This window comes from Aspergillus welwitschiae (assembly GCF_003344945.1).
Source record: "Aspergillus welwitschiae strain CBS 139.54b unplaced genomic scaffold BDQ94scaffold_25, whole genome shotgun sequence".
Lineage (NCBI taxonomy): Eukaryota > Fungi > Ascomycota > Eurotiomycetes > Eurotiales > Aspergillaceae > Aspergillus > Aspergillus welwitschiae.
In genome coordinates, this window is record NW_020798719.1 from 463,105 (window position 1) to 486,019 (window position 22,915).

General features: G+C 48.2%; 6 protein-coding genes across 6 annotated transcripts; 4 read left to right on the forward strand and 2 right to left on the reverse strand.

The window, feature by feature from the left end:
- Positions 1–87: 87 nt before the first annotated feature.
- On the forward strand, positions 88–1,834 carry BDQ94DRAFT_180654 (cytochrome P450; the record flags this gene model as incomplete). The annotated part of the gene is made up of 9 exons (XM_026773680.1): positions 88–121; positions 177–358; positions 421–527; positions 587–746; positions 811–923; positions 979–1,162; positions 1,231–1,389; positions 1,449–1,638; positions 1,704–1,834. 9 exons carry the CDS (start codon positions 88–90, stop codon positions 1,832–1,834), a joined length of 1,260 nt encoding a protein of 419 aa, XP_026624296.1.
- A 2,310-nt stretch (positions 1,835–4,144) lies between these two features.
- BDQ94DRAFT_180657 (Zn(II)2Cys6 transcription factor domain-containing protein) lies at positions 4,145–5,466 on the reverse strand (the record flags this gene model as incomplete). Its single annotated transcript, XM_026773681.1, has 2 exons — positions 5,359–5,466; positions 4,145–5,242 (listed from the first exon to the last, which is right to left on the reverse strand). Exons 1-2 carry the CDS (start codon positions 5,425–5,427, stop codon positions 4,145–4,147), a joined length of 1,167 nt encoding a protein of 388 aa, XP_026624297.1. The 5' UTR covers positions 5,428–5,466.
- Positions 5,467–7,219: 1,753 nt separating this feature from the next.
- On the forward strand, positions 7,220–8,329 carry BDQ94DRAFT_160841 (RTA1 domain-containing protein; the record flags this gene model as incomplete). The annotated part of the gene is made up of 3 exons (XM_026769269.1): positions 7,220–7,382; positions 7,496–7,744; positions 7,887–8,329. The coding sequence occupies 3 exons, from the start codon at positions 7,220–7,222 to the stop codon at positions 8,327–8,329; spliced, it is 855 nt and encodes a 284-aa protein (XP_026624298.1).
- A 2,110-nt stretch (positions 8,330–10,439) lies between these two features.
- Positions 10,440–12,954, reverse strand: BDQ94DRAFT_180659 (beta-glucosidase; the record flags this gene model as incomplete). The annotated part of the gene is made up of 2 exons (XM_026773682.1): positions 10,440–12,742; positions 12,801–12,954. 2 exons carry the CDS (start codon positions 12,952–12,954, stop codon positions 10,440–10,442), a joined length of 2,457 nt encoding a protein of 818 aa, XP_026624299.1.
- Positions 12,955–13,883: 929 nt separating this feature from the next.
- Positions 13,884–17,220, forward strand: BDQ94DRAFT_180660 (glycoside hydrolase family 35 protein; the record flags this gene model as incomplete). Its single annotated transcript, XM_026773683.1, has 5 exons — positions 13,884–14,697; positions 14,763–14,892; positions 14,962–15,070; positions 15,117–16,908; positions 17,003–17,220. The coding sequence occupies 5 exons, from the start codon at positions 13,884–13,886 to the stop codon at positions 17,218–17,220; spliced, it is 3,063 nt and encodes a 1,020-aa protein (XP_026624300.1).
- Positions 17,221–18,121: 901 nt separating this feature from the next.
- BDQ94DRAFT_160844 (uncharacterized protein) lies at positions 18,122–21,691 on the forward strand (the record flags this gene model as incomplete). The annotated part of the gene is made up of 6 exons (XM_026769270.1): positions 18,122–18,176; positions 18,329–18,732; positions 18,873–19,332; positions 19,390–20,208; positions 20,272–21,477; positions 21,636–21,691. 6 exons carry the CDS (start codon positions 18,122–18,124, stop codon positions 21,689–21,691), a joined length of 3,000 nt encoding a protein of 999 aa, XP_026624301.1.
- Between the last annotated feature and the right edge of the window lie 1,224 nt (positions 21,692–22,915).

A 22,915-nucleotide genomic window follows, 5' to 3' on the forward strand; every position in this document is an offset into this window, starting at 1 on the left:
GATGGAAGGGAGGAAAGTTTGGACCTGCAACTAAGCTTTCATACCTTAATAGCCTCTATTATAAGTGATCATTCCCCGCGAGTTACAATGTCTTCAGGTTCGTGTACCTTAGCTACCGGATGTTGATCGACTTCATAAATACCAGAAATTCGCAACTCGGTCTTACAATACTCCAGATCAAGTGTACCCCTCTTTTCCTTTCGCCCGCCCTAACGGTGATGAGCCTCCGGCAGAGTTTCACCACCTTCTTCGAAGATGTCCTGTTTCCCACGTGGAGCTTTGGGATGGAAGTCATCCATGGATGGTGGTGAAGCACAAGGATGTGCGTGACGTCCTCACGGACCCTCGCCTCTCTAAGGTATGCCTAGTAACACGGTGTTCTGCCGTGACTACGGGACAATAACTTCAAATCCATATCAGGTTCGTCAGAGAGAAGGGTTTCCCGAGATGTCTCCCGGCGGAAAGGAGGCCGCCAAAAATCGACCGACCTTCGTGGATATGGATCCGCCGGATCATACCCGACAGAGGTAAGCTTGGCTCCCATGGGTATTGAATGTATGGTGATAATGTTAACGGCTCCCTTCAGAGACATGGTTAGCGGCTTTTTCACTGATGACTATGTCGAGCAACTTGTTCCATTCATTCAAGAGACCGTTCAGCGTTATCTGGGTGAATTGCTCGAAGCCCACAAGGGCAAGAAGGCGGTTGACCTTGTGAAGTATTTTGCTCTGCCGATCCCCTCTAAAGTACTTGATGTCCAGAATTGAACATGTTAGCGCGATTTTTTCTGATCTAACACTTCCTAAACAGGTTATATATAAGCTCCTCGGTATCCCCGAGGAGGACTTCGAATACCTGAGCAGTTGTAGTGCTACCCGAAGCAATGGGAGCAGCACCGCTGCAGCTGCGCAACACGCTAATCAGTTCGCCTTGTGCCCAGGTCCTCCATTTGTGACAATAAACTGACACGCCGTACAGGGAGCTTCTTGACTACCTAGAGCGGTTGACCGACCAGAAAATCATCAAACAAGGCAACGATATTATAAGCACACTTATCGTGGAACAGCTGAACCCAGGACACTTGGAGAAGCTTGATGTTGTCCAGATTGCCTTCCTTCTCTTGGTCGCTGGAAATGCTACCATGGTCAGCATGATTTGCCTGGTAAGGACTAAAGCAACCCCGGGCGGTACAAAGCTCGATTTTTCTCAGCTAATTGAATTTATCCATAGGGTGTAGTAACGTTGCAAGAACACCCAGATCAACTATCGTGTCTCATAGAAGACCCATCACTGTCAAAGCTATTCGTTGAAGAGCTTTGCCGTTATCACACAGCGTCTTCATTTGCTACACGCCGAGTAGCCACGGTTGATCTAGAGATTCGTGGAAATGTCCAAACCCCATTTCCCCTGATACAACTCACTAGAAGGAGACTGATGGTTTAATCTAGAATATAAAAGCTGGCGAAGGAATAATTGCCTCCAACCAGGCAGCCAATCGTGACCCCGACGTCTTCCCAGATCCAGACACCTTCAATATGTTCCGAAAGCGGGGTTCAGAGGAAGGACTTGGCTTTGGTTACGGTGTACATCGCTGTATAGCTGAACGACTTGCCCGTGCAGAACTCGAGACTGTCTTCTGTAGGTCCCCTCGCATCATTTCGCTAATCTATGGCTAGTCCAACTAACCGTTTCACTGCATTCAGCAATCTTGTTCCAGACAATCCCAGGCCTTCGGCCCGCCGTTCCGAAGCAAAGCGTCAAATGGACACCTGCTACCAAGGACGTTGGGATTCTCGAGCTTCCTGTGACGTGGGGATTCTCCAGTTCCTTGTGATGTGATGATTAAACATAGTCAGCTAGCTAACAAATGCAACCGAAACTACTATACATATGAAGTTAAGCTGCTCCAACACCAGACTACTGAAATCCCTCCTATAGATGAAATGTAAAAGTGAAGGTGCGCAGTCTGAGATCTTATATTGTTACTGAGGGTTCTACCATGTAGTTAAAGCCACCAACTTTCTAAATAAGCTATAGAATTAAGGGGTTCAGGTTGACCTGTATCATAAGAAGTGTGTACTCTTATAATATACAAATTGCTAGTCAAGTGTTTATATTAGTACTAGTTGCTATACTAGATCTAGTTGATTGAGTTCTACTGCTCTTTGGTTTTATTTATGGGGAGTAGTAGTAAGTTTTATGGTTATCTAGTCTCGGTCAAACTTTACGTTATAGTGACTGCATTGGTACTTGTTTATATTAGACTAGATTTCTAGATAGTACTAAGCGTGCCAGGTATTTGGTATAATTAAATATCTGATCTGGACCAGATTGAACCTGCTAACAGCCAGTCAGGAATTATACAGCTTCTATATATATACTCTGCGGAAACTATATAATGAGTAAATATAGTAGATGTGGGATTCGATTGAACATGCCTTATTTAATATATATAAACTAGAATATCAAATATCAGCAGAACAAGAAAAATGTAGAGAGAAATATATACAAAAGACAAAAATAAATGAACAGCAAAATAAATATATGTATATTATATAATCTGGTCACGTGTTTCCGGACACCGCTCGCCATTAAATATAGGTTTCTAGAATATTTAAGCTAGTTATTTAAGCAAGTCTCTTTCATTTAGAGAGCTTTCTTAATAATTTTAAAATAGTTCATCTTGCTGGATAAGAGTTATCGATTGCCTGAGCGTTGCCTTTTCCGGCGCTTTCTGCCTAGCAAGTCCGCCTCAATAGTAGCTTAACTAGCAGGGGTCTCTAACAGCCGCCCACCATAAATACTCTATCATCTACCGAATAAGGGGCTAAAGCATCCGTATCACGACTCTAATTAGCAGCTCTGGGATGGATAATCGTGCCATAAGATCGGTATGGTTAATCTTGGGCGGATTTTTCGACCAGTAGAATCTTATGTAATGAAGGAGTGGGACTGGCGTTTTTAAAACATCTCGTGTAGTTAGCGTACTGTCAACACCTCACCTATTGAAATAAAGGAGACACAGTTGCGACGGATTCAGAAATTAGTGCGCCTTGTTGAGACCGGAGCTGAAAAACAGCTCAGATAGATTTAGAGAAATCCTGATTCAAAATAAGCTCAAGCATGATACTTAAGGAGCTTATACATGCGACTATTTTCTATTACTAAATCAGCCCTACACGTGACAAATAATAGTCTACAAAAAAAAAAAAAATGAAATAAAACAGATCTAAAAATCCCTAAGACATATTTGATCGGCTCTCACATTAGTTATTATTACTATAATTATCCCTAGTAAAATCCTGAAATAAAGCCTAAAACAAGCCTGAAATAGGCATGAATACCATCTAAATCAGGTTTCCATAAATCCTGAAATCAGGCTTAAAACGCGCCTCCGGAGGTCCCGAAAAATACTAAGATTCCCGATTATTAGATGTCTTATTGAAAGCCACCATTTTCAATTCTTTATTAAACTCTATTTAGTAGACAGATTCTGATTAAAAGATTTATAACGAATTTGTATATTTATTAGTTCTTGAAAGCACTGCACTCTGAAAGTTGATGGAATCATACCACATACCAAGAAGTCGGCCCCATATAAACTGCGGAAATCCTAATAGAATCGCATATGCAATGCCCCGCCCCCAGTGGATTAGGACATAACCGACGGTCCTGAGGTCTGCTCTCATTATCAGAGGCAGTCCGACACTGTAATATTAAAATAGTGTATAAGGATATCTGTCATGCCTGTATTTTGACATGGCATGAGTATGTTAGATGCAGACCAAAGAGCACAATCAAGGACAGTCTCTTGGTAATCTGATATTATTGATTGCTTTGTCGCGGAACGCCGGAATTGAGAAGAATACTGCCGGTGACCCTTCAGGTTCGTGCAAGATGAGCTGTGACTATTGAAATTAACCATCCGAACAAGACTAATTGTGATGCTGGGGGCGGCACCACAACCCTATGAGCTGCAACACAGCGGCTGACTCACCATATCCTAGTTAACTAATTAACTAGTTGTTCGGTTAATGAGAAGCTGAGTGATGACTCAGTAGCACGAGCTGCGATTGAGGCTTTCGGGGAGGAGGCAAGATTGAGAAAAGTGAGAGATCAAGCACCTGTATCGGTCTAATCAAGTTCACACCTCTAACCCTACCTCCTTTACGACCCAAGAGACATATGGTCTCCAGGACTCATGCAGCTGATCCCAAATACTATGCGCGACGCGGAAGCTCCAGCCTTCCATCCACCAATGGTGCCTGAAGTGATGCAGTACAAGGCAATAATGAGCTAGTATCACAAGTGCCATTGGGTCATGCTCTTTAAGAAGCTTTAAATATTTGGATGCGAGACCGAAAGGCCACCGCAGGGCCAATTCAATACGGCGCGGTTTGTCTTGGTAGATCTCCATCATGTCTTTCAGATGATTGATAGCCTCATCGTAGCAGTCCGCATCACGGTCCCCAGATCGCTTTCCTCGAGTCTCATTGAGGTACTTCAGCTGGGACAGGGCCACTTCAAGGGTTTCGGGAAGAGGCCAATGTTTGGTGTCATCCACCTGCGTGAACACATCCGCCAACTTCCCTTCTTTGACCCATTGCCACGATGCGCCCAGAATCTCCCGAAGCCCTCTGCACAGTGTAAATGCCTGGAGGAGGTCCTGAACAGAGTCATGGGTCTCGATGAGCGGAGAACAAGTCGGAATGGCGAACGCCAGTTGCAGAAGTAAACTGGCAAATACGAAGATGGGGTGACTATTGTCACGGTTAATGGAAGAGACGACCGGCCGGAATAAGGCGAGTGCGCGGTTTTGATGCTCCAGTGCGATTGAGAAGTAGCGGGTCCTGGACGCAGGATCGCTGGCGCGGGCGATATGAAGGGCAGACAATGCTAGTAAGCCATGCAGGACAAATGGATACTCTAAGCCCTGCTTTGGCAACACGTATTGGTAAAGATGTTCGAACTGCTGGTCGTGGGCCATGGTAGCGTATGTCGAAGAGCACCACTGAAGAAGCAGTTCCATATCGCTAAGATTCAGCTCGGGGGCTCGTGGAAGAGAGTCACTGCTCGCCATCCAGCCTGAGGATGATGGAGTAGAAGACGCAGCTGGTGACTGGCGGCGAACAGACGAGTTCTCGGTCTGTGAAGCCTGCCCCAACTCGACTTCCCTCGGAGCGTAGACGCATTCAGTGCTGCGATTCACACAATTGCTGCATTCCGGCTGACGCTCATCACACTGTAAGCGTATGTGAGTAAAAATACTGGTGATATAGCACAGCACAGTTACAGCACTATAGCTGAACTAGAATATACTGAACGCGCAGTGAGATAAGGGGCGGCCCATGAAAATACCTTAACCCTTCGCCTTTTGCAGGCAATGCATCCGTGACGAGACTTGCGATGAGACCGACGCGACGGCATGGTAAAAAACCGATGGCCCTGGCAAGGCCAAGAGCCGACGGCGACAAAGAGTAAGGCGGAGAAAATATCGGTTGGGAGAAGAACATCTGCGGGTCGGTGATCTCATTCCCATTCATGTTCATTTCTACGCTCAACCGCTTCCCGTATTGATTGTCACGTGCCATAAGGCTGAATCCGCCCAACGGCGTCTTGAGGGGGAGCTTTTGCTTATTGACTTTTATTATTATTTATGTACAGTACTGTATACTGTATACTGTATACTCTACCCCGTCAGACGGCATTTCTTCTGCTCTCTATACATCCTAAAAAGTCTCCTATATGGGATATTCTAACTCTACCAGCCGTATCAGGTCCTTCGTTCAAACACCCCTCCGTACCTCCTCATTGTACAGTAACACCAGAATCAGCCGTTTTAAATGGCTCGCGCGGGATTGCCCCAATAGCAATACCAAACGGGTAAATTCTTTTGTCATGACTACGCCAACGCCATTTGTGCATCCTTCTCCGACACTCAATCCTGCCAGTATGGTGGCTCCACTTCCGATCGAGATCTCGAGGGCAAACTCCAATCCGTTCGGTCGCGACCGTATGTTGTTCTCATGTGTGGCGGCCAGGATACTCATTTTCGGCCCGAATGAGACCCTATCATCTGCCATAAGGAGAGCAGAATCAGAATCGTCGTGCTTTCCCGCTGGACTCGCCGAGCCTACTTGAAAATTGGCGTAGAAGTTGCCGCTGATGCTGGTATTGCAGCCGTAACCCACTCAAAGAGGCGGTTCCAGGTAGATTCTGGATCCGAGAGAATCCAGTGAATCTATCCCCCGTCCAGTATGGGGGAGGGAAGGGAGGAAGCAGAGGACTGCTTCCAGCATACCGAATACTTATCATCCGCTCGTGCTGATCACTCCGGGGCGTCTTCCTCAGAAGCTTGGCCTTATTCATCAGGGCCTGGGACTTTGCCTCTCTAGGGCTCATTTTCAGATATTGTCGGCCAGACTATGCTCAACCTAAGTCCCATCCTAGGCCCACAGCAAAAGAGGGCCGAGTCTGGAGAAGAGATTTTATAGTGAGGCGATTGGAATCAAGACCGCGGGGATCGTGCCTCAAATACTGTTGTGAATTATGCTTAGCGGCAAGTTTACCACAGCCTCAAGTTTCCTGCCATTTGCAGTCGATGTCTGTACATTGCACTTCATTTGCACTCTCAAGTAACATACAGAGATAGCGAAAGGTGCCCTGATTGGTCTGACATACAGTACTGACAATATAGAAATACTTCTTTTGTCTATGGACGGGCGCATCTGTAAGTATGACTGGATAGTGCCAATAGACCGTCACCAGTTATTCTGGACCAACCAGAAAGGCCAATTAGGCGATCCGAGGGTCACGTAGGATGAATATGGTTTGAAGGATTCGCCCCACAGAAAATCCCCGATACGAATACGATACAGTAAATTACCACAGAAAAATGGTAAAGATTGATTGAGCTTGCCTTGTAGGCTTGTTTGCGCAAGCGATCCAAAACTTGACTGATCAGTTCCATAGATCTTGCCGGTTGTAGCTGTATGTGGTAATATCCCCTTTTATTCCTTCGAGAAAATTACCTAGAACAATACTAGGGTACGAGTACCCTTGTGTGACTTGTCGGGCCCCTGTACATTGCGGCGTGAAGGATTCTTTTGCCCTCATTCGTGGCACAGAGCATAATACTTTAAAAGGGGGAGGGTTAGAATGACAGAGATACAAACACCTTCTTCCATTATTTCTCCTTTTCACAACAAAAGCATTCAGCATGTCGAACGATAACTCTACTTGGACGTACTACCACTATGATCCTTCACTACCGGCAGCCTTGATTTTCACGATTCTGTTTGGCATAAGCTCGCTGGTTCACACATGTCAAATGCTGCGTACGCGCACTTGGTGCTTCATTCCTTTTGTGATAGGAGGTTACTGTGAGCAATGCATCACCCTATCCCCACAAGTTCTTTCGATATCCCCAGGGAGGGGGAGAGTTGAAGCTCCCTGAGGACTAGGTAACTAACTATCATTGATCTTTACCTTTTAGTTGAGTGTATTGGCTACATTGGTCGTACGCTAGGACATTATGAAACCCCAAATTGGACTTTAGGACCTTACGTACTCCAAAGTCTTCTTATTCTTGTTGCTCCTGCCTTGTTCGCTGCTTCCATATATATGGTACTGGGGAGACTTATCCTCATCACCAAACATTCTGAATATGCCATTGTGAAACCGCGATGGCTAACAAGATTCTTCGTCTCTGGGGATGTGATATCTTTCCTTGTCCAAGCTGCCGGTTCGTCCATATCTCCTGTTTTCTTTTTGAAAAGGGAAAAGCCTGCTTTTTTCTGCTTTCCTCTGAAGATTCCTCATACTTTCTCTCCTTCAATTTTTGTTACCTGTCTTGTTGCGCACATCTGACATAAGAACTAATTCAGGTGCCGGAATAATGGTCACCGGAGCGAACGGAATGACGTTGGGTCAAGATGTTGTGGTCGCAGGCTTGTTCATCCAGATCGCCTTCTTCGGACTGTTCATCGTCACCGCTACCGTGTTCCTCTGGCGTATGCAGCGCAACCAGTCCGCTGCCCGGCTCACTATACCAGGGCTTCCATGGCGAAAGCACTTGGTAGTGATGTATGCCGCCTCCCTCCTTATTATGGCGCGATCAGTCTTCCGCGTTATCGAGTATATTCAAGGAAACAACGGTTACCTGCTCCGCCACGAGGTCTTCCTCTACGTCTTCGACGGAGTCCTCATGTTTATGCAGATGGTGCTCTTCAATTTGTGCCACCCGAGCAGACTGCTATCCACAGGAAAGACGGCCACCTTGCCGGATGGCCAGTTGAGCAGTATCCGTTTGCGGCCGTCCATGGTGTAAGCAAACGAAGAACAAAAGCGTATAAAAGAACCATGAAGAACATAAAATTCTAGTAAGGAAGCGATTGTTGCAACGCAGAAGACTGAGGAAAGAAGGGCCTCTTCTAGAACGCATGTCTATTGCTGGTTTTTGATGTACAATTTCATGTCCAACGAACATATAATGAATCTATATCTGATACTCAAGCTGTGTAGTGGATATTCGTAGAAGAGGATCGCTCCCGATAGATGATATACAAAGGTTCGGAGCTCACCAATTTTAGATACCCATCTAGGCTCGGACAAAATTACCTTCATAATTCGAGAATATTTTCCTTACCCCTACAAGGTCTGCCCGATCATTTATGGACCCCAGATAAACTGGATGGGTAACCCTATGGCATGAATGATACCGCCACCCATTGTCCGGATTCCTGAGGGAGGCCACAACCGGTTATATCTGTATAATGTGCCAATCATGCTTTGCAATTAGAAATCATGGGAGACGCTACAGCTACGGTCTCTCCTTACTGTATTAGGAATCCAAATTAAAAAGTGATAGTATTTAAACAACTAGTCTGGATACTGAGTTATGCTAAGACCCTTTTTAGTAACCCCCTCCATAGGATCCCATAAAATCTCCGTAAAGTCCTACATTGACAGTCACATGTACATAAGGTCACTTGACCTGTGTACACATAAGATACCAGTACAACGAGCCGTTGTATGCTCTTTATTAGCGAGCATGGCAAATGTGTCTCATGAGGGTGACTGGCCTATTACATAACCAGACGACGCGGATTGTCTTGCTTGATAGGTCTCACATCATTTGTCGTCATCTCATGCTTATTCTCGTTTGTTCTTGTTCCGTTTCCCCATCTCTTCCCAGTGTGGCCATACTACGTATTCATTCTGCTATGTTAGCACGAGCGGGGCAAGTGGAAGAAGGGGGGAAAAAGACAAGGGACGCCGCCCTTGGCGGGAGAGAAATTGCAAAACCTGATCTTACCCCAATATTCGAGAAGCTGGGTAACCTGCCTAAAGGAACAAACGGCAGCTGCCCACAGGCCCCATAAGGGACCCCATCTCGTAAATTTCTAAAGTAAATCTCTAAATTTTCACTTACCTCGGTACGTTCTCACATACCAGTAATAATGAGAACGTACCGTTGACTAAGTCCCGGCCCAAAAAGCCCTCAAGTCGTGTATTCGTACACTAAACAAGATAAGAAGATATTTGGCTGTCAGAGCAGGAACCAGAAAGGTGGACCATCTCTCTCGACCGGTTTGGCAAATCCTTCGCACAATTGACTAAAAACCATTTTTAGCTCTCCTTACAGAGTCCCGCTCCCCAATACTATTCGAGGCATCATGGGTAGTCCAGTATTATACTCTTCTCACTCCTCTCCTAGACGAACCCCATCGCGAGGCGGACGCCGTCACAAGATGTCTCCCTTAATTGAATATGTTATTCCGGCAAGTTTCGGTCGGATGCTTTCGAAAGTGAATGCAAAGCCGGAATAGAAAATTTCGTACCTCCGACTTTACTCAACGTCCATAATATCCTTAGTGGAAAAGCTTCATATAGAAAGGCAACCTTCCGAAGTAAGCTGGAGGCGAAGAGGGAAGTCTGTTCAGCTCAGTTTTCGTCCTGCAGGCACCTAGCCGAGAGTGTGGCTATCAGACATGTGAACACTTTTGCTGTACCGTATTCTGAGTAATGCAGATACGGCGAAACTCGACCACTTCTCGATATTTCTCTTCGTATAGGCGGCTACTAAAGAAATGATCCTATGATCCGTGGAGAAAAGAGTAAATGGCCCGCTTGCGCTCTCGCCTTTTCCACAAAAATATTGGAACGAAAGAGGTCCAGCGTATGATGTAGGATTCCTTCTATCGAGCTCCTGCACCCATTGTACGAAATCAACTTCGAGGAATTGGAGACAATCGAGCTTGCCAATTCATATTGACCTATGTAACGAAAGACGCTGATATGGTCCCATATAAGCTAAAACGACGGGCTAATAGAAATGCTACAGCAGTCGTACCAACCCTGAATACCACCGCCTCGTAACAATCTCCGAATGAACGGCTCGCCGAGCCCGCCGACTCCGTGATGTGGTTGGCCTCCGCCTACGCATCATGAATTATGGTCATATTGCCCGTCAATTGTATATCCAAAACACTCTTTCCGACCATGACTCCATATTCACCCTCAACAAGCACCCACTGCTGTGTAACGACGTCCCATTGACTCAGATCACGGCGAGTGAGATGAAACTGCATATCTACACTCCTTCCGGGACTGATTGAGTGCTTGCGAAATCCTCGTAGAACTCTATCCGGCCCGGCTCCAGGAATGCGGATGTATAACTGGGCGACTTCCGCCGCTTCGGTTCTGCCAGTATTGGTTACGGTGCAGCTGATGGTTGCCATCACGTCCCAGAGAGAGTCCAAGCCCCCGGAAGGCTTTGGGTCGCTGACGGTGTATAGCTCTGACCCTGGTGGTTGGTAAGACTTGGGCGTTTGCGAGATCTGTATGTTCAGGTCATGGTAAGCGAATGTTGTATAGGTCAAACCGTACCCGAACTCGAATCGCGGAATGATGCGGTTTGCAATGAAGTGGCGGTAATCGATGTAGACGCCTTCGGTAAAATTGGACTGGGTGTAGTACATGCTGGAGTTGTCCGGGTAAACTGGATCGAGCAGTGCGCCATAGTCCTTCGGGTCGCGCGCGACCGTATAAGGCAGCCGTCCCGACGGCGACACTCTTCCGTACATAATTTCCACCAAGGCGGTGCCTGAGTCCTGCCCGGGAACGTGGGCGAAGATCACCGCCGTGATATTCGGATGCTCGATCCATGCATCGACCACCCGCACTCCCGCATTGTGGATCACGACCATCGTGTTGTTGCATTTCGCCGCCACATTGGTAATCAGGGTATCGGAATAAGTATCCGCCAGACTCGGTCGGTCCCATCCTTCAGAAGACTGCTCATTCACGAAGATAATGCATGCTTCGCTAGCTGCGTTGACCCCCGGGTCGACGGAGGCAAAGTCCCAGGACAAAAATGTGTCATCTCGCTTTGCTTGATACTGAAAGGCGTTGAATGGAGCATCTATGTATGCTGGAGTGTTGGCACCGGATCCCCCACCGACTATCAATGTTCCATTGAGTGCAACACTAGGCCCTGTTGTGTTAGCGAGGAAGCTTCCCATAAGAGCAGCTGCAATCTCGTATGTGAAGCTCTGTCCACCGAGGTACGACAGGGTATTGCCGAGACCCAGCCCTTGCAGGAAACTATAGGCTGTTGTCGGCGAGTTGATTGCCGATGCAGGACCATCGTAGCCAAACAGAGAGAGGATTTTCGGTTTCTTCAGGGGAAGACTGTTATTTGTGTTTTTCACAAGGACGTGGCCTTCAATGGCCCCCTGAAGAATGGTAGGCGCCGCAGCGGGATCCCGAGCCTCAATAATCTCATGGGGTTCAGTTAGGTTTGCGGGAACAAAGGCTCCCGGATTATCCAGTGGCGAGAACCTAGACCAGGTAGCAAGGATTCGGGTCGCCATATCATCCAAACGGGCTTGAGCCAGAGATCCGTTGGCAACCGCAAGGCTCGAAGTGTGATTTTCCCAAGTAGGTGAATTCGGCATAGCAACATCCAAGCCTGCCTCCGAACTGGAGACCCCAGTGTGTCGAGCATGCCAATCAGTCACAGTGAAGCCTTGAAACCCGAGTTCAGTTTTGAGAAGGCCATTCATAACCTTGCTGTTTTGACAGCCGTAACTGTTATTCACACGATTATAGCTGCACATAACAGAACCCACACCAGCCTTTACTGCATCTTGAAACGGCCACAAGTATAACTCATGCATGGTCTTGTCATCTATATTTGATGAAATAGACGCATTTGCCAGATAGACGGACGGATTGCGGTCTGTCTCCTGTTCATTCCCGATAAGATGCTTGACACTCGCAATCACAGATTCCTGCATACCAGTGATAGTCTCGTACACTAGCTTGCCAGAGAGATAGGGATCATTGGAGAATCCCTCCCAATTCCGTCCTCCACGGGCAACGCGGCCCAAGGGTCCCACAACAGGCCCCAGGGCAACGTTGATGCTCTTCTTCTTGAACTCTGCTCCCATGTAATGGCCACGTTTGTATGTCAAGTCAGGATTCCAAGATGCCCCGACATGGAGGCCGGAGGGATATGAGTTGACCATATCCATGCCTCGGACCCCGTTGCCGGCATCCTGGAAACAGAGACCAGGAATTTTGAGACGGGGTACAGTCCCTGTATTGCCTGCACAACCGTTGCCCGCTTCCTGGAAGCCGTACGTGAGGTTCGTCTTCTCATCGTTGGTCATCTGAGAAACCAGAGCCCTGGCTTGCTCATATGCGCTGGCCCAGTCACCAGTCCCATTCCCGGCAGCTGTGATATGTATAACATAAGCAGACGGCTATATCTCTTCGGAGACGTCAAAGCTTACGGCTTGGATACACTGGTGGTGACCTGCCGTATGACCAGTAATGTTCGAGGTTGGAGAGTATGGCCCCGAGCACGCCGGTGGTTTCGTTATTGAAAGTCTGACCGTATACGCCAAGGGCCAGGCCGTAGGCACATAGCAAACGGAGGAGAACCATCGGGGTGAGATGTCGCATTCCAAGTGTATGCAAAAAAAGAAGAGATGTGAGATAAGGGCCTTCCATAGAGTAAGTGCCAACCTAAATAGTGACTTTTGGTCCTACCTTCTAATTAGGTAGGGGGCTTTCACAGAATAGACTTTGAGTTCGTCTTGGGTATTTCCTGGGATTTTGTGAACAGTAAAAGCCCCGCTCTTTCCGTAGCGTCCCCCGGTACTCCCAACTCCATAGAGCCTCAGACTCAAATGCAAGTTATCGGCCATTTTTCCCCCAGAACTGCGTAGACCAGGAGAATGGGTATATCTTTCCGTTTTCGGTAATGAGTCGTGCGCCAAGAGATCGCCGCCCGTATTCGTTCTCTAATACATTTGTGGTTTAGCTCCAACCCATAAAACAAAAGGGCCTGCACTAATCTTTCTTCGTTACCTCTAATTGGCCACAGGTGGCACTTTTTCCTCGATTTAGATTGTGGAGCGTGTTCGAACCAGAATCCGTGGAGGCGACATGAAACCGTGTTTGCCGTCGTATCGTATTTAATGATACTGTACGAGCCTAAAATATACACTGACAGCCATGAGTTGCTGCCAGGAGCCAAAGCCACAATTGCAAGCACCGGATATGCATCGCAAGAATCTAGAGCTCAACATTCACAATGGACATCAAAGAAGTCCGGAACTTGTACTCCGTAACGAAGGGACACAGCCGTTTGTCAAAACAATTTGGATGGCTATGTTAAACTAGTAGACCATCGCCTTGCGCGATGCCACTACACCTTAACACATACTGTGACCTACGTACAGCGTAGTCACGGGAGTAAGATATGCATACTATATATTTCCGAGTGCTTCCGCCCAGGGCGTCGCTCCTCTCAATAAACACGAGCACGCCGATTTAAAGCAGCAATCTGAGGTAACTTGGACCGCTCCGTCATGGACCGGGTGTATCAACCATTGCTATGTTTCCTCTGGCATGTTCTTCTTTTTGCTATTTCAGCCGACCAACCCCGGCTGCACATTCCGCGTGCACCGGATCCGTTAGCAGAACAGCTAACGGGACTCGTCACTTGGGATGAGTACTCGATATTCGTCCGCGGCGAACGCATCCTGTTCTTGTCAGGCGAGTTCCATCCATTCCGGCTTCCTTCCCCTGGCCTGTGGCTCGATGTTTTCCAGAAAATCAGAGCGTTGGGCTACTCCGGTGTCTCATTCTACTTGATGTGGGGTTTGCTGGAAGGGGCGCCGGAGCATTTCCGCAGTGATGGCGTCTTTGACCTCCAAGAGTTCTTTGATGCTGCCAGTCAGGCAGGAATATACCTGATCGCTCGGCCTGGGCCATATATCAATGCTGAAGTCTCCGGGGGCGGTCTTCCCGGATGGCTCCAACGCCTGCATGGTGACGTCAGGTCAGTGGCTCCAGACTACCTGAACGCCACGAGAAATTATATTATGAATACCGGCAAGATTATTGCCCGGGCCCAAATCACAAATGGTGGCCCAATAATTCTTTTCCAACCGGAGAATGAGTATACCATGTGTTCGGGGTTCACGACAGTTGGGGATATCAGTGCCTGCCTGGATGAAAACTATATGGCTGGGGTGGAAGCACAATACCGGGAGGCGGGAATTGTCGTTCCGTTTATCAGCAACGACGCCGTCCCTCTCGGTAACTGGGCACCAGGCACAGGGAAAGGTGCCATGGACGTTTATGGATATGACTTTTACCCATTTGGCTGGGGCACTGGATGTGAGCCGGCTTTCAATCCTGTCAGCCAAAAAACATAAGTGGTGTAAACTGACAGCATGCCCTAGGCCACGACCCTTACAATTGGACCCGGATATTGGATCCTTTGAGCTTGTCGAATTTCTCCACACACTTGACTATGAGTCCGACAACCCCATATGCCATTGTAGAGTACCAAGGGGGCGCTCCTGATCCATGGTGAGTCAGTCCCCTTAGCCCTGCAACGCAGATCGCACCGGAGAATAGATAACCCTAAGTCATATCTAGGGGTGGTAATGGCGTCGGGACTTGTGCAGCCATGATCGGTGCTGAGTTTGCGCGGGTATTTTATAAAGTCAACTTCAGCCTTCGCGCCACGATTGTGAATCTCTATATGGTACATCTGTCTCACCGTGACTCTAGTTCTTCGGCTGACAACTCAGATGTTCGGCGGGACCAACTGGGGCAATTTGGGGTATCCATCTGGCTATACCTCATACGATGTTGGTGCACCCATTAGTGAAGATCGTCTATTGACGCGCAAAAAGTATCATGAAATCAAACTTCAGGCCCAGTTCATACAATCCTCACCGGCGTATATGGTCTCTTGGCCTCTTCTTGCTCAACTTAGGTACTCCAATGCTTCCAACCTGGATATTACCGTACTGCACGGAGACGCCACAAAGTTCTATACCATTCGTCACGCCGATTATGGCACGCTCAAGTCGACATACTACAATATCAACTTGGAGACTAGTTTCGGAAACTTCACTGTCCCCACTCTAGGTGGATCTCTGGTTCTGAACGGACGGGATTCTAAGATCCATGTTACGGATTACCAAATTGGGGATATCAGTCTAGTCTACTCGTCAGCCGAGATATATACCTGGAAGAGGTCGGGAGACAAAACCGTTCTCTTGATGTACGGTGGGGATGCTGAACAGCACGAGTTTGCGGTTCCAATACCATCCGACCATGTGAAAGTCCTTGAGGGGAATGAAACGACATATCGCGGAACCGATAACCTCACCTTTTTACAGTGGACGGTCAGTCCGACCCGCCAAGTCATCAGCTTTAGTGATAAGCTGGACGTGTATCTGCTTTGGCGAAATGACGCGTACAAATACTGGGTGATTGACTTATCCCTTCCTCCGCCAGTGGGCCTACATGTGTCTCCTTCTAGGGAAAATTCCTCGGTCATTGTCAAAGGCGGATATCTCGTACGGAACGCAACTATCTCGGGCGAAGTACTGTCGCTAACAGGGGATCTTAATGCAACAACAGAAATTGAGGTGGTTGCTGCCCCTTCCGGGTGTTGCTCCGGTCTTGTGTTCAACGGGGAGACGGTGAAAACCAGCGTGGAGAATGGACGATTGAAGGGCTCCCTGAAGTATGAAGCCCCGGCGATTGCGTTGCCTCATCTTGTCACAGCGAATTGGCAGTACCTCGATTCCCTCCCAGAGCTTGGGCCGCGCTATGATGACAGCAACTGGACCCTGTGCGACCACGCCTCAACCAACAATCCGCGAAAACTGTCCACGCCCACTTCGCTCTATGCTAGTGATTATGGCTATCATGCGGGCTCCATCCTCTATCGAGGCCATTTCGTCGCAAATGGGGCCGAGTCCTCATTCTCTCTGTCCAGCCAGGGAGGGTACGCATTCGCGCACTCGGTGTGGTTGAACTCGACGTTTCTCGGCGCTTGGTCCGGCGATCCTGCTGTACAAACATATAACCAAACACTGCATTTCCCTAATCGCCTCGAGTCTGGAGCTTCCTATGTTTTGACGGTATTGATCGATAACATGGGACTCAATGCAAATTTCTACGCTAACATACAAACCATGAAGGACCCGCGAGGGATTCTCGACTACAGTCTCTCTGGCCACGAGGACAAGGCTGACATTGAATGGAGGATAACAGGCAACTATGAAGGCGAGCGCAAACTTGACCTCAGTCGAGGCCCGCTCAACGAAGGAGCTACCTTTGCTGAGCGACAAGGTTTCCACCTCCCCGGAACCCCCACCCAAGATTGGCAGCAGAGCTCCCCTATGGACGGCCTGTCGGGACCGCGTGTAGGATTCTATGCTACAACGTTCAACTTAAGCTTCCCGTATGGGTACGATATCCCGATGAGCGTCATCTTCGCAAACAGCTCAGCTGTCGGGGATCCCAATACGGCAGGACGATTTCGGATATCTCTGTATGTGAATGGGTGGCAATTTGGAAAATATGGTATGCGTCTTTTCCTACCATGCCTTATGGAAATGGCCGGCAGATCGTCTGAACAAGATGACTGATATTTTCTTTTCATCTTTGTATCCTACAGTGAACAATATCGGCCCACAGATATCGTATCCAATCCCTGAAGGTATTCTCAATCATCATGGAGAGAATTACCTCGCCCTTGTATTCTGGGCACTGGACCGCAACGGCGCAAGGCTCGGTTATATTCAAATAGGGAATAGTGCAATCATACAGACAGGATACTCGTTACCCAACTTGGTACCCGCTTCTGAATATGCCATCAGAGGCGATAGTTATTGAAACCGGACGGCACAAGGATTGCGGCGCAATGTGGCTATTCGACTATTGGACAGCTAGCTTCTTCATGGGAGGCAAGGTGTAAGGAGGGAGAGAATACTAAAGGAAGTTGATCTACAAATGGCGTCTTTCTCATGGCGGCAAAGATTCATGATCACTAGAGCTTGACACTGATCTGCGACCTGTACGCCGTTGAAGTTATTCAACATTTTCGTCACCAGTGTAATCTCTTCGCGCATCTCACCGCAAAGAATTAGTGTTGGCCCAAGCAAATCTATGCTGAGCAGATTGATGAACAGGTGCACGTTGATTTGACCCTATGGATACCGCTGTACGAGTTTTCAAGAAGTATCATGGTCGTATTGGACAGAACGGGCATATACTGAGATGATAGAAATATTGATCCTGAACCCCAAGAGCCGCGGCCGGCAAGAGAGGAATATGGCGACCTTACCATGATACGCGTCAAAGGAAAAGGAAGAGAATAACAAGCAAGAAAGTACGAGAATAAGGAAGAAAGAAAGAAAAACGCCCACTGCAGCAAGCTGACTGCTCTTCTGATTTCGTAGCCACTTATTCATAGGATCAGGGTCCGAAGCTACTTGAATAGTCGGAGACAATATAATTATGTATTCTATTACGTATGAGTCGATGCTTGAGTTACAACCAGGAAAGCCAAAGGGCCCTCCCTAGTGGACCCCTAGAACCCCACATATACCCTTCGATACCCCTGGAAGAGGCTTGGTGCTAGACCCATGGTAACGATCGCCCTGGTCCCTAACACATAACAGTCATGGAAGCGGAATAATCATAATTATAAAACGGGATACTATCGTCTACAGACGTCATCAAGACAAATAGCATTATTGCCCGCCGTTATTACGAACACGAATACGACAACGATATGGACGGGGGTCTTCGACTAACGGTAAATAGCATGCGGGTACAAAAAGACGCCTGTCTAGACCATTCCGATTGTCTATATAAGTCGGCTGTAACGCCTCTCTTACTTGCATAGTGAAACAATCGGATTGTTCGAACATATTGTCCATCGGCCTGATGTTTGTCTTCCAATTCGCCCCGTGGGCAGTTCTTGCCCTGACTTCTGCAGTATGCTGCTCAGGCGCCGGCACCAATGACCAATTCTCCAGCGATATTGATCCCGGAACATTCCAAAACCCGTCAGCAATCATACGGCCTCGATTCCGATACTGGCTTCCTGATCCCAGCGTGGATGAACAGACGATGAGAAACGACATACATTCAGCCGCAGATGTGGGAGCGGGAGGCGTGGAGTACCTGCCGTGGTATAACGCGGGCGGTTTCCTTGGCCCTGCGCCTCCGGGGGACGACTGGGGCAAATACGGAGTTGGCACACCCGCATTCAACAGATTGTTTCAGGCTGCTCTGGAAGCTCATCGCGATGCTGGTACTGTGATGGATTTTGCTATTGGACCCAATCAAGGGCAAGGTGTACCGGCTGATCCCAATGACGAAGGCCTTCAGTGGGATTTGGTACGTCTCTAAATGTCATGGACAATAGTTAGAAGGGTTTACAACAAGCCCACCTCCCCTTCCCGGCTTTCCCCTTGGCGAACAGAAATCATTTGCCCGGATTCGTGAAGCTGACAGTCCTGTCTTTCTGGCGCCATCAGGTACCATTCTCGATAGCGGTTCCTGCCAATGGATCATTTGCTGGGATAATCCCGGGCTGGGGAACCGGTGATCTACTTGCACTCATTTCAGCTGAAGTGGTGAAAAGAATTGACAACTCTACTGCGTCGTCCACTGACCGAGTTCCCCACATTCGTCTCGTTATCAAGGAATCTTCGCTCACGGATCGAACTGCTGAGGTGTCTTCAAGTGGCCATGTATCCCTCACTTATCCTACGGATCCCGACCAACAAACCTACTGGTTGTTCGCATTCTATCAGCGTTTGACCCACGCTCAAAATTTAATATACACCTCGAATCAAACAGACGCAGTTATTGAAAACGGAGCATACATGGTTGATCATTTTAGCTCGCGAGGCGCCGAGACTGTAATAAATTTCTGGGAGAAGTACGTTCTGAACGAGAAAGTGAGATCCCTTCTTGCTGAAGTGGGAAATTATGGTGAGAAAACCCTAATATAGCATGAGTCCACTAGATCCTGGCTAACATGGTTTGCAGCCTGGGAAGACAGCGTTGAGATTAAATCGAATATTTCCTGGTCCAAGTCGCTCCCAGGCGTATTTGAACAGAAGCATGGATACAGTCTCATCAAATATTTACCGCTGATAATGTTTGACAATAATAATATTGCTATCCAGTCAAGCGATCCGGGGGCTGTCCAGTGCGTTCTGGACACGTCCGACGAAGGGGTTCGCTACGTGAATGATTTTCGCGATGCGCTGTTGGAGGGATATAGTCAGTACCTGCAGAGACTGACGGAATGGGCGACAACAGATCTCAATTTGCAGATGTCAGCGCAGCCCGCCTACAACCTTCCTATGGACATGGAGGCGACTGTTCCCCTTGTGAATGCACCCGAGTGTGAGAGTCTTGGCTTCATGGACAACATTGACGGCTACAGGCAGTTCTCTGGACCGGCTGTACTGGCGGGCAAGAGGATCGTCTCCAACGAGATGGGCGCCGTGTCTATGGCGGCCTTTCAGTACCAGATCTCCAGCCTACTGTGGTGTATTAATCGCGCGGTTGTGGGAGGTGTGAATCAATTTGTGATTCACGGTCTGTCTTATACTGGCAACTACTGGGCAACAACATGGCCGGGCTACACCGCATTCTCGTACTTCTACGGGGAATTGTGGTCGAATAAACAGCCGGCCTGGGATCACGGCTTCGCTGATTTCCTGGAATACGTGAGCAGGCTCCAATTCAGTCAACAAGCAGGGCCTCTGAAGACGGATATCGCTGTCTACAACAAGGAGTCTGCCACGGACGCTAGCTTCCGCTGGCATGCAGGAAATATGACTCAGCTAATTGATGCGGGTTAGCAGGACTCCCTTCTCTTCCATCAGTTTTGCACATTCGCCTTTGCTGACTTTCTTGTAGGCTATAGTTATAGTTACCTCTCACCCGAGAACTTCGGCCTTGCACAGGCATACGTCGGTAACCAGACCCTTGGGCCCGACGGACCGGCTTATAAGGTCCTGCTTGTGTACAGTGCATCGAATTTAACATATGAGTCCATCAGCAAGATTGCACAATTCGCAGAGGCAGGATTGCCAGTCATTTTAGTAGGTGGAGATCCGTCCCAATATGCCACTGCTGGCGCTGCCAGTCACCAAAACTTCACAGAAGCTATTGTTCGATTGAAACGCACAAAGAACGTCTTCACGGTCTCCGAGGGCGAGCTGATCCACAAGTTAGCCTCTCTCCACCTGGAGCCTCGAATTCAAGTGCAAGCCAACAGCACCTGGTATACAACCTGGCGTGAGTCAGTTCGCGAAGACATCCAATTCGCATTCGTCTATAATGACGGCAAGGCCAGTGCTGGCCATCTCGTGGTGTCCAGTGACAAAACCCCACATCGTTTTGATATGTGGACTGGGCAGTCTGCGCCGATACTTGAGTACCAGCAAGCTCATGGCAAGACCCTCATTCCTCTCGTGCTTGAGGCAAACCAGACTGCTCTGATCGCTTTTACTGGGCCTTCCGTCCATCGGTTACGCGAACCGGCTATTCACGCAGTTCAGACCCCTTCCACAATCCAAGGATACAAGTTTAACACGAACTCTTCCGACTCGGTTGAGCTTCATGTCTCTGCTGGGCTAAGCGACCAGCCTCTTGTCCTCTCTAATGGCCAAAACTACACGTTTCCACCTGATCGGGAAGTAGCGAGCAGTTTCATCCTCGGCAACTGGTCCCTCACGGCAGAGCACTGGGCCGCTCCGGCCAACTTGTCCGATGCCTCCCAGATTGCCTCCAAGTTCAACACCACCCACCAGTTGGACGCGCTCATCCCATGGACACAGATACCAAGTCTCGCTAATGCGTCCGGACTGGGGTATTACAGCACCAGCTTCGAGTGGCCACCCCGTATGGGCTCGGCGGACGGCGCATACCTCCTGATGCCCCGGGTTCTCCATACCCTCCGTGTGAAGATCAACGGCCACCAAACACCACCACCCGACTACAATGCACCGAAGGTGGACATCGGCCCCTACTTGCGAGCTGGCCGAAACGATGTTGTGATCGAAGTCCCCACTATAATGTGGAATTACATCCGAAGCATCTTTCACCGCATCGTGATGGCAGGTTATCCACCGCTTATCAGCATCACCGATCCCGGGCATCTTCCAGGGCCCGTCGATACCGGCCTGAGTGGCACCGTGCAAGTGGCACCATACGTGAAATGGCAGGCCAAGCTCTGAGCTGAGAAAGGATTTCGCGCAATAGTTGCCCCGCGCCGGAAGCATCCCAATCCCTCGTACAACCAACACGGGTAAGAGACGAGCAAAGTAGTCATTAATAATAACAAGGTTTCCCGGAAAAACGTTGCTTTGTCATATTTGTCTATATTATGGACTGCTCAATTGAAAGGAAATAGAAAGCATGGTAGTGTGAATCGTGCGCCCTTTCTACGCTATCACTGAGTTTGCTGCCTGACTTGCGTCGGGGTATTCTTAATCACTCCTTCCCATTACAACTTTTCCCAGAAAGTTCCACTAATAGCGCAAGCCAATCGTCCACCTTTATCAACTCACTGCCAAGGGGTAATCCAGTTGCCGTTCATTCAATTGGCACGGAGTCTAGGAACAGAGGTTCAGGGCCTGCTTCTCAGACCGTAGAACTATGCAGGGAGAAACTATAGTAGACCGGCCGTAGCCGGATAAACATTAGTTCACTAAGACTATACTTCGTTATTGGCTTCATGCTAAGTCTGGATGGTCTTCCAGCTTAAACTAGATTTCGGGGCCAAGATAAACTCTGAGCCAATTATGACGTCTACTGAAACTTACTTTAACCCTCATAAGACACATATCATTATGACCTTCATCTGTTGCCAAGCTCACGGGATCGATTATTCTAGTGACTTATACGGGAGAGGCTTCTACGATGTATTGACCTTCGCTGGGACTTGCCGTCTGGTTCCCATTAAGCACCAAGCCAAAGATGAAGTGTTCATCGCTTGAACTTGCTCTTTTGTTTACACAATTCACACCTTCAGCCCTGAACTTAAGCTGTGATTGTATGCGTGCGAAGAAGGAAAAATCATTCCTTAGCCGGGATGCCGTAGAAAACAAAGCTTCTCCGGTAGACGCTGTCTCAAGCGGTAGGGAGGCGGGTAAGACTGTGACGAATTTTACCAATCTTAGTCACTAGTGGGGCTGCAGGCACGCCTGCGGCAAGTATTACCTTTATCGGTAAAATAGCCAGCACCTTCTTATTTTCTGACCTGCCAAGATTGAGATTACAAAATCCAGATCCGCCTTTAGGCCGTTCTCCGGGTGAAGCCCCGGGGCACGGCAATGTTGTGTAATACCCTCTTGCCAAGTGACCCAGCAACAAAGCACCCATGGATCCATGGGTGCTAATACTGTCCATCCTGAGGGCCTTTTGCCCCTCCGACGAGAAACCGGTAAGAGGTTTTCGCTCACCAAGTTTTGGGAAAGAATCGATATTTTTCTTTTTATTTTCTTCTATTTTCTTTTCTTTTCTCTTTCATTTTTATTTCTTTTTTTTTTTTTTTTTT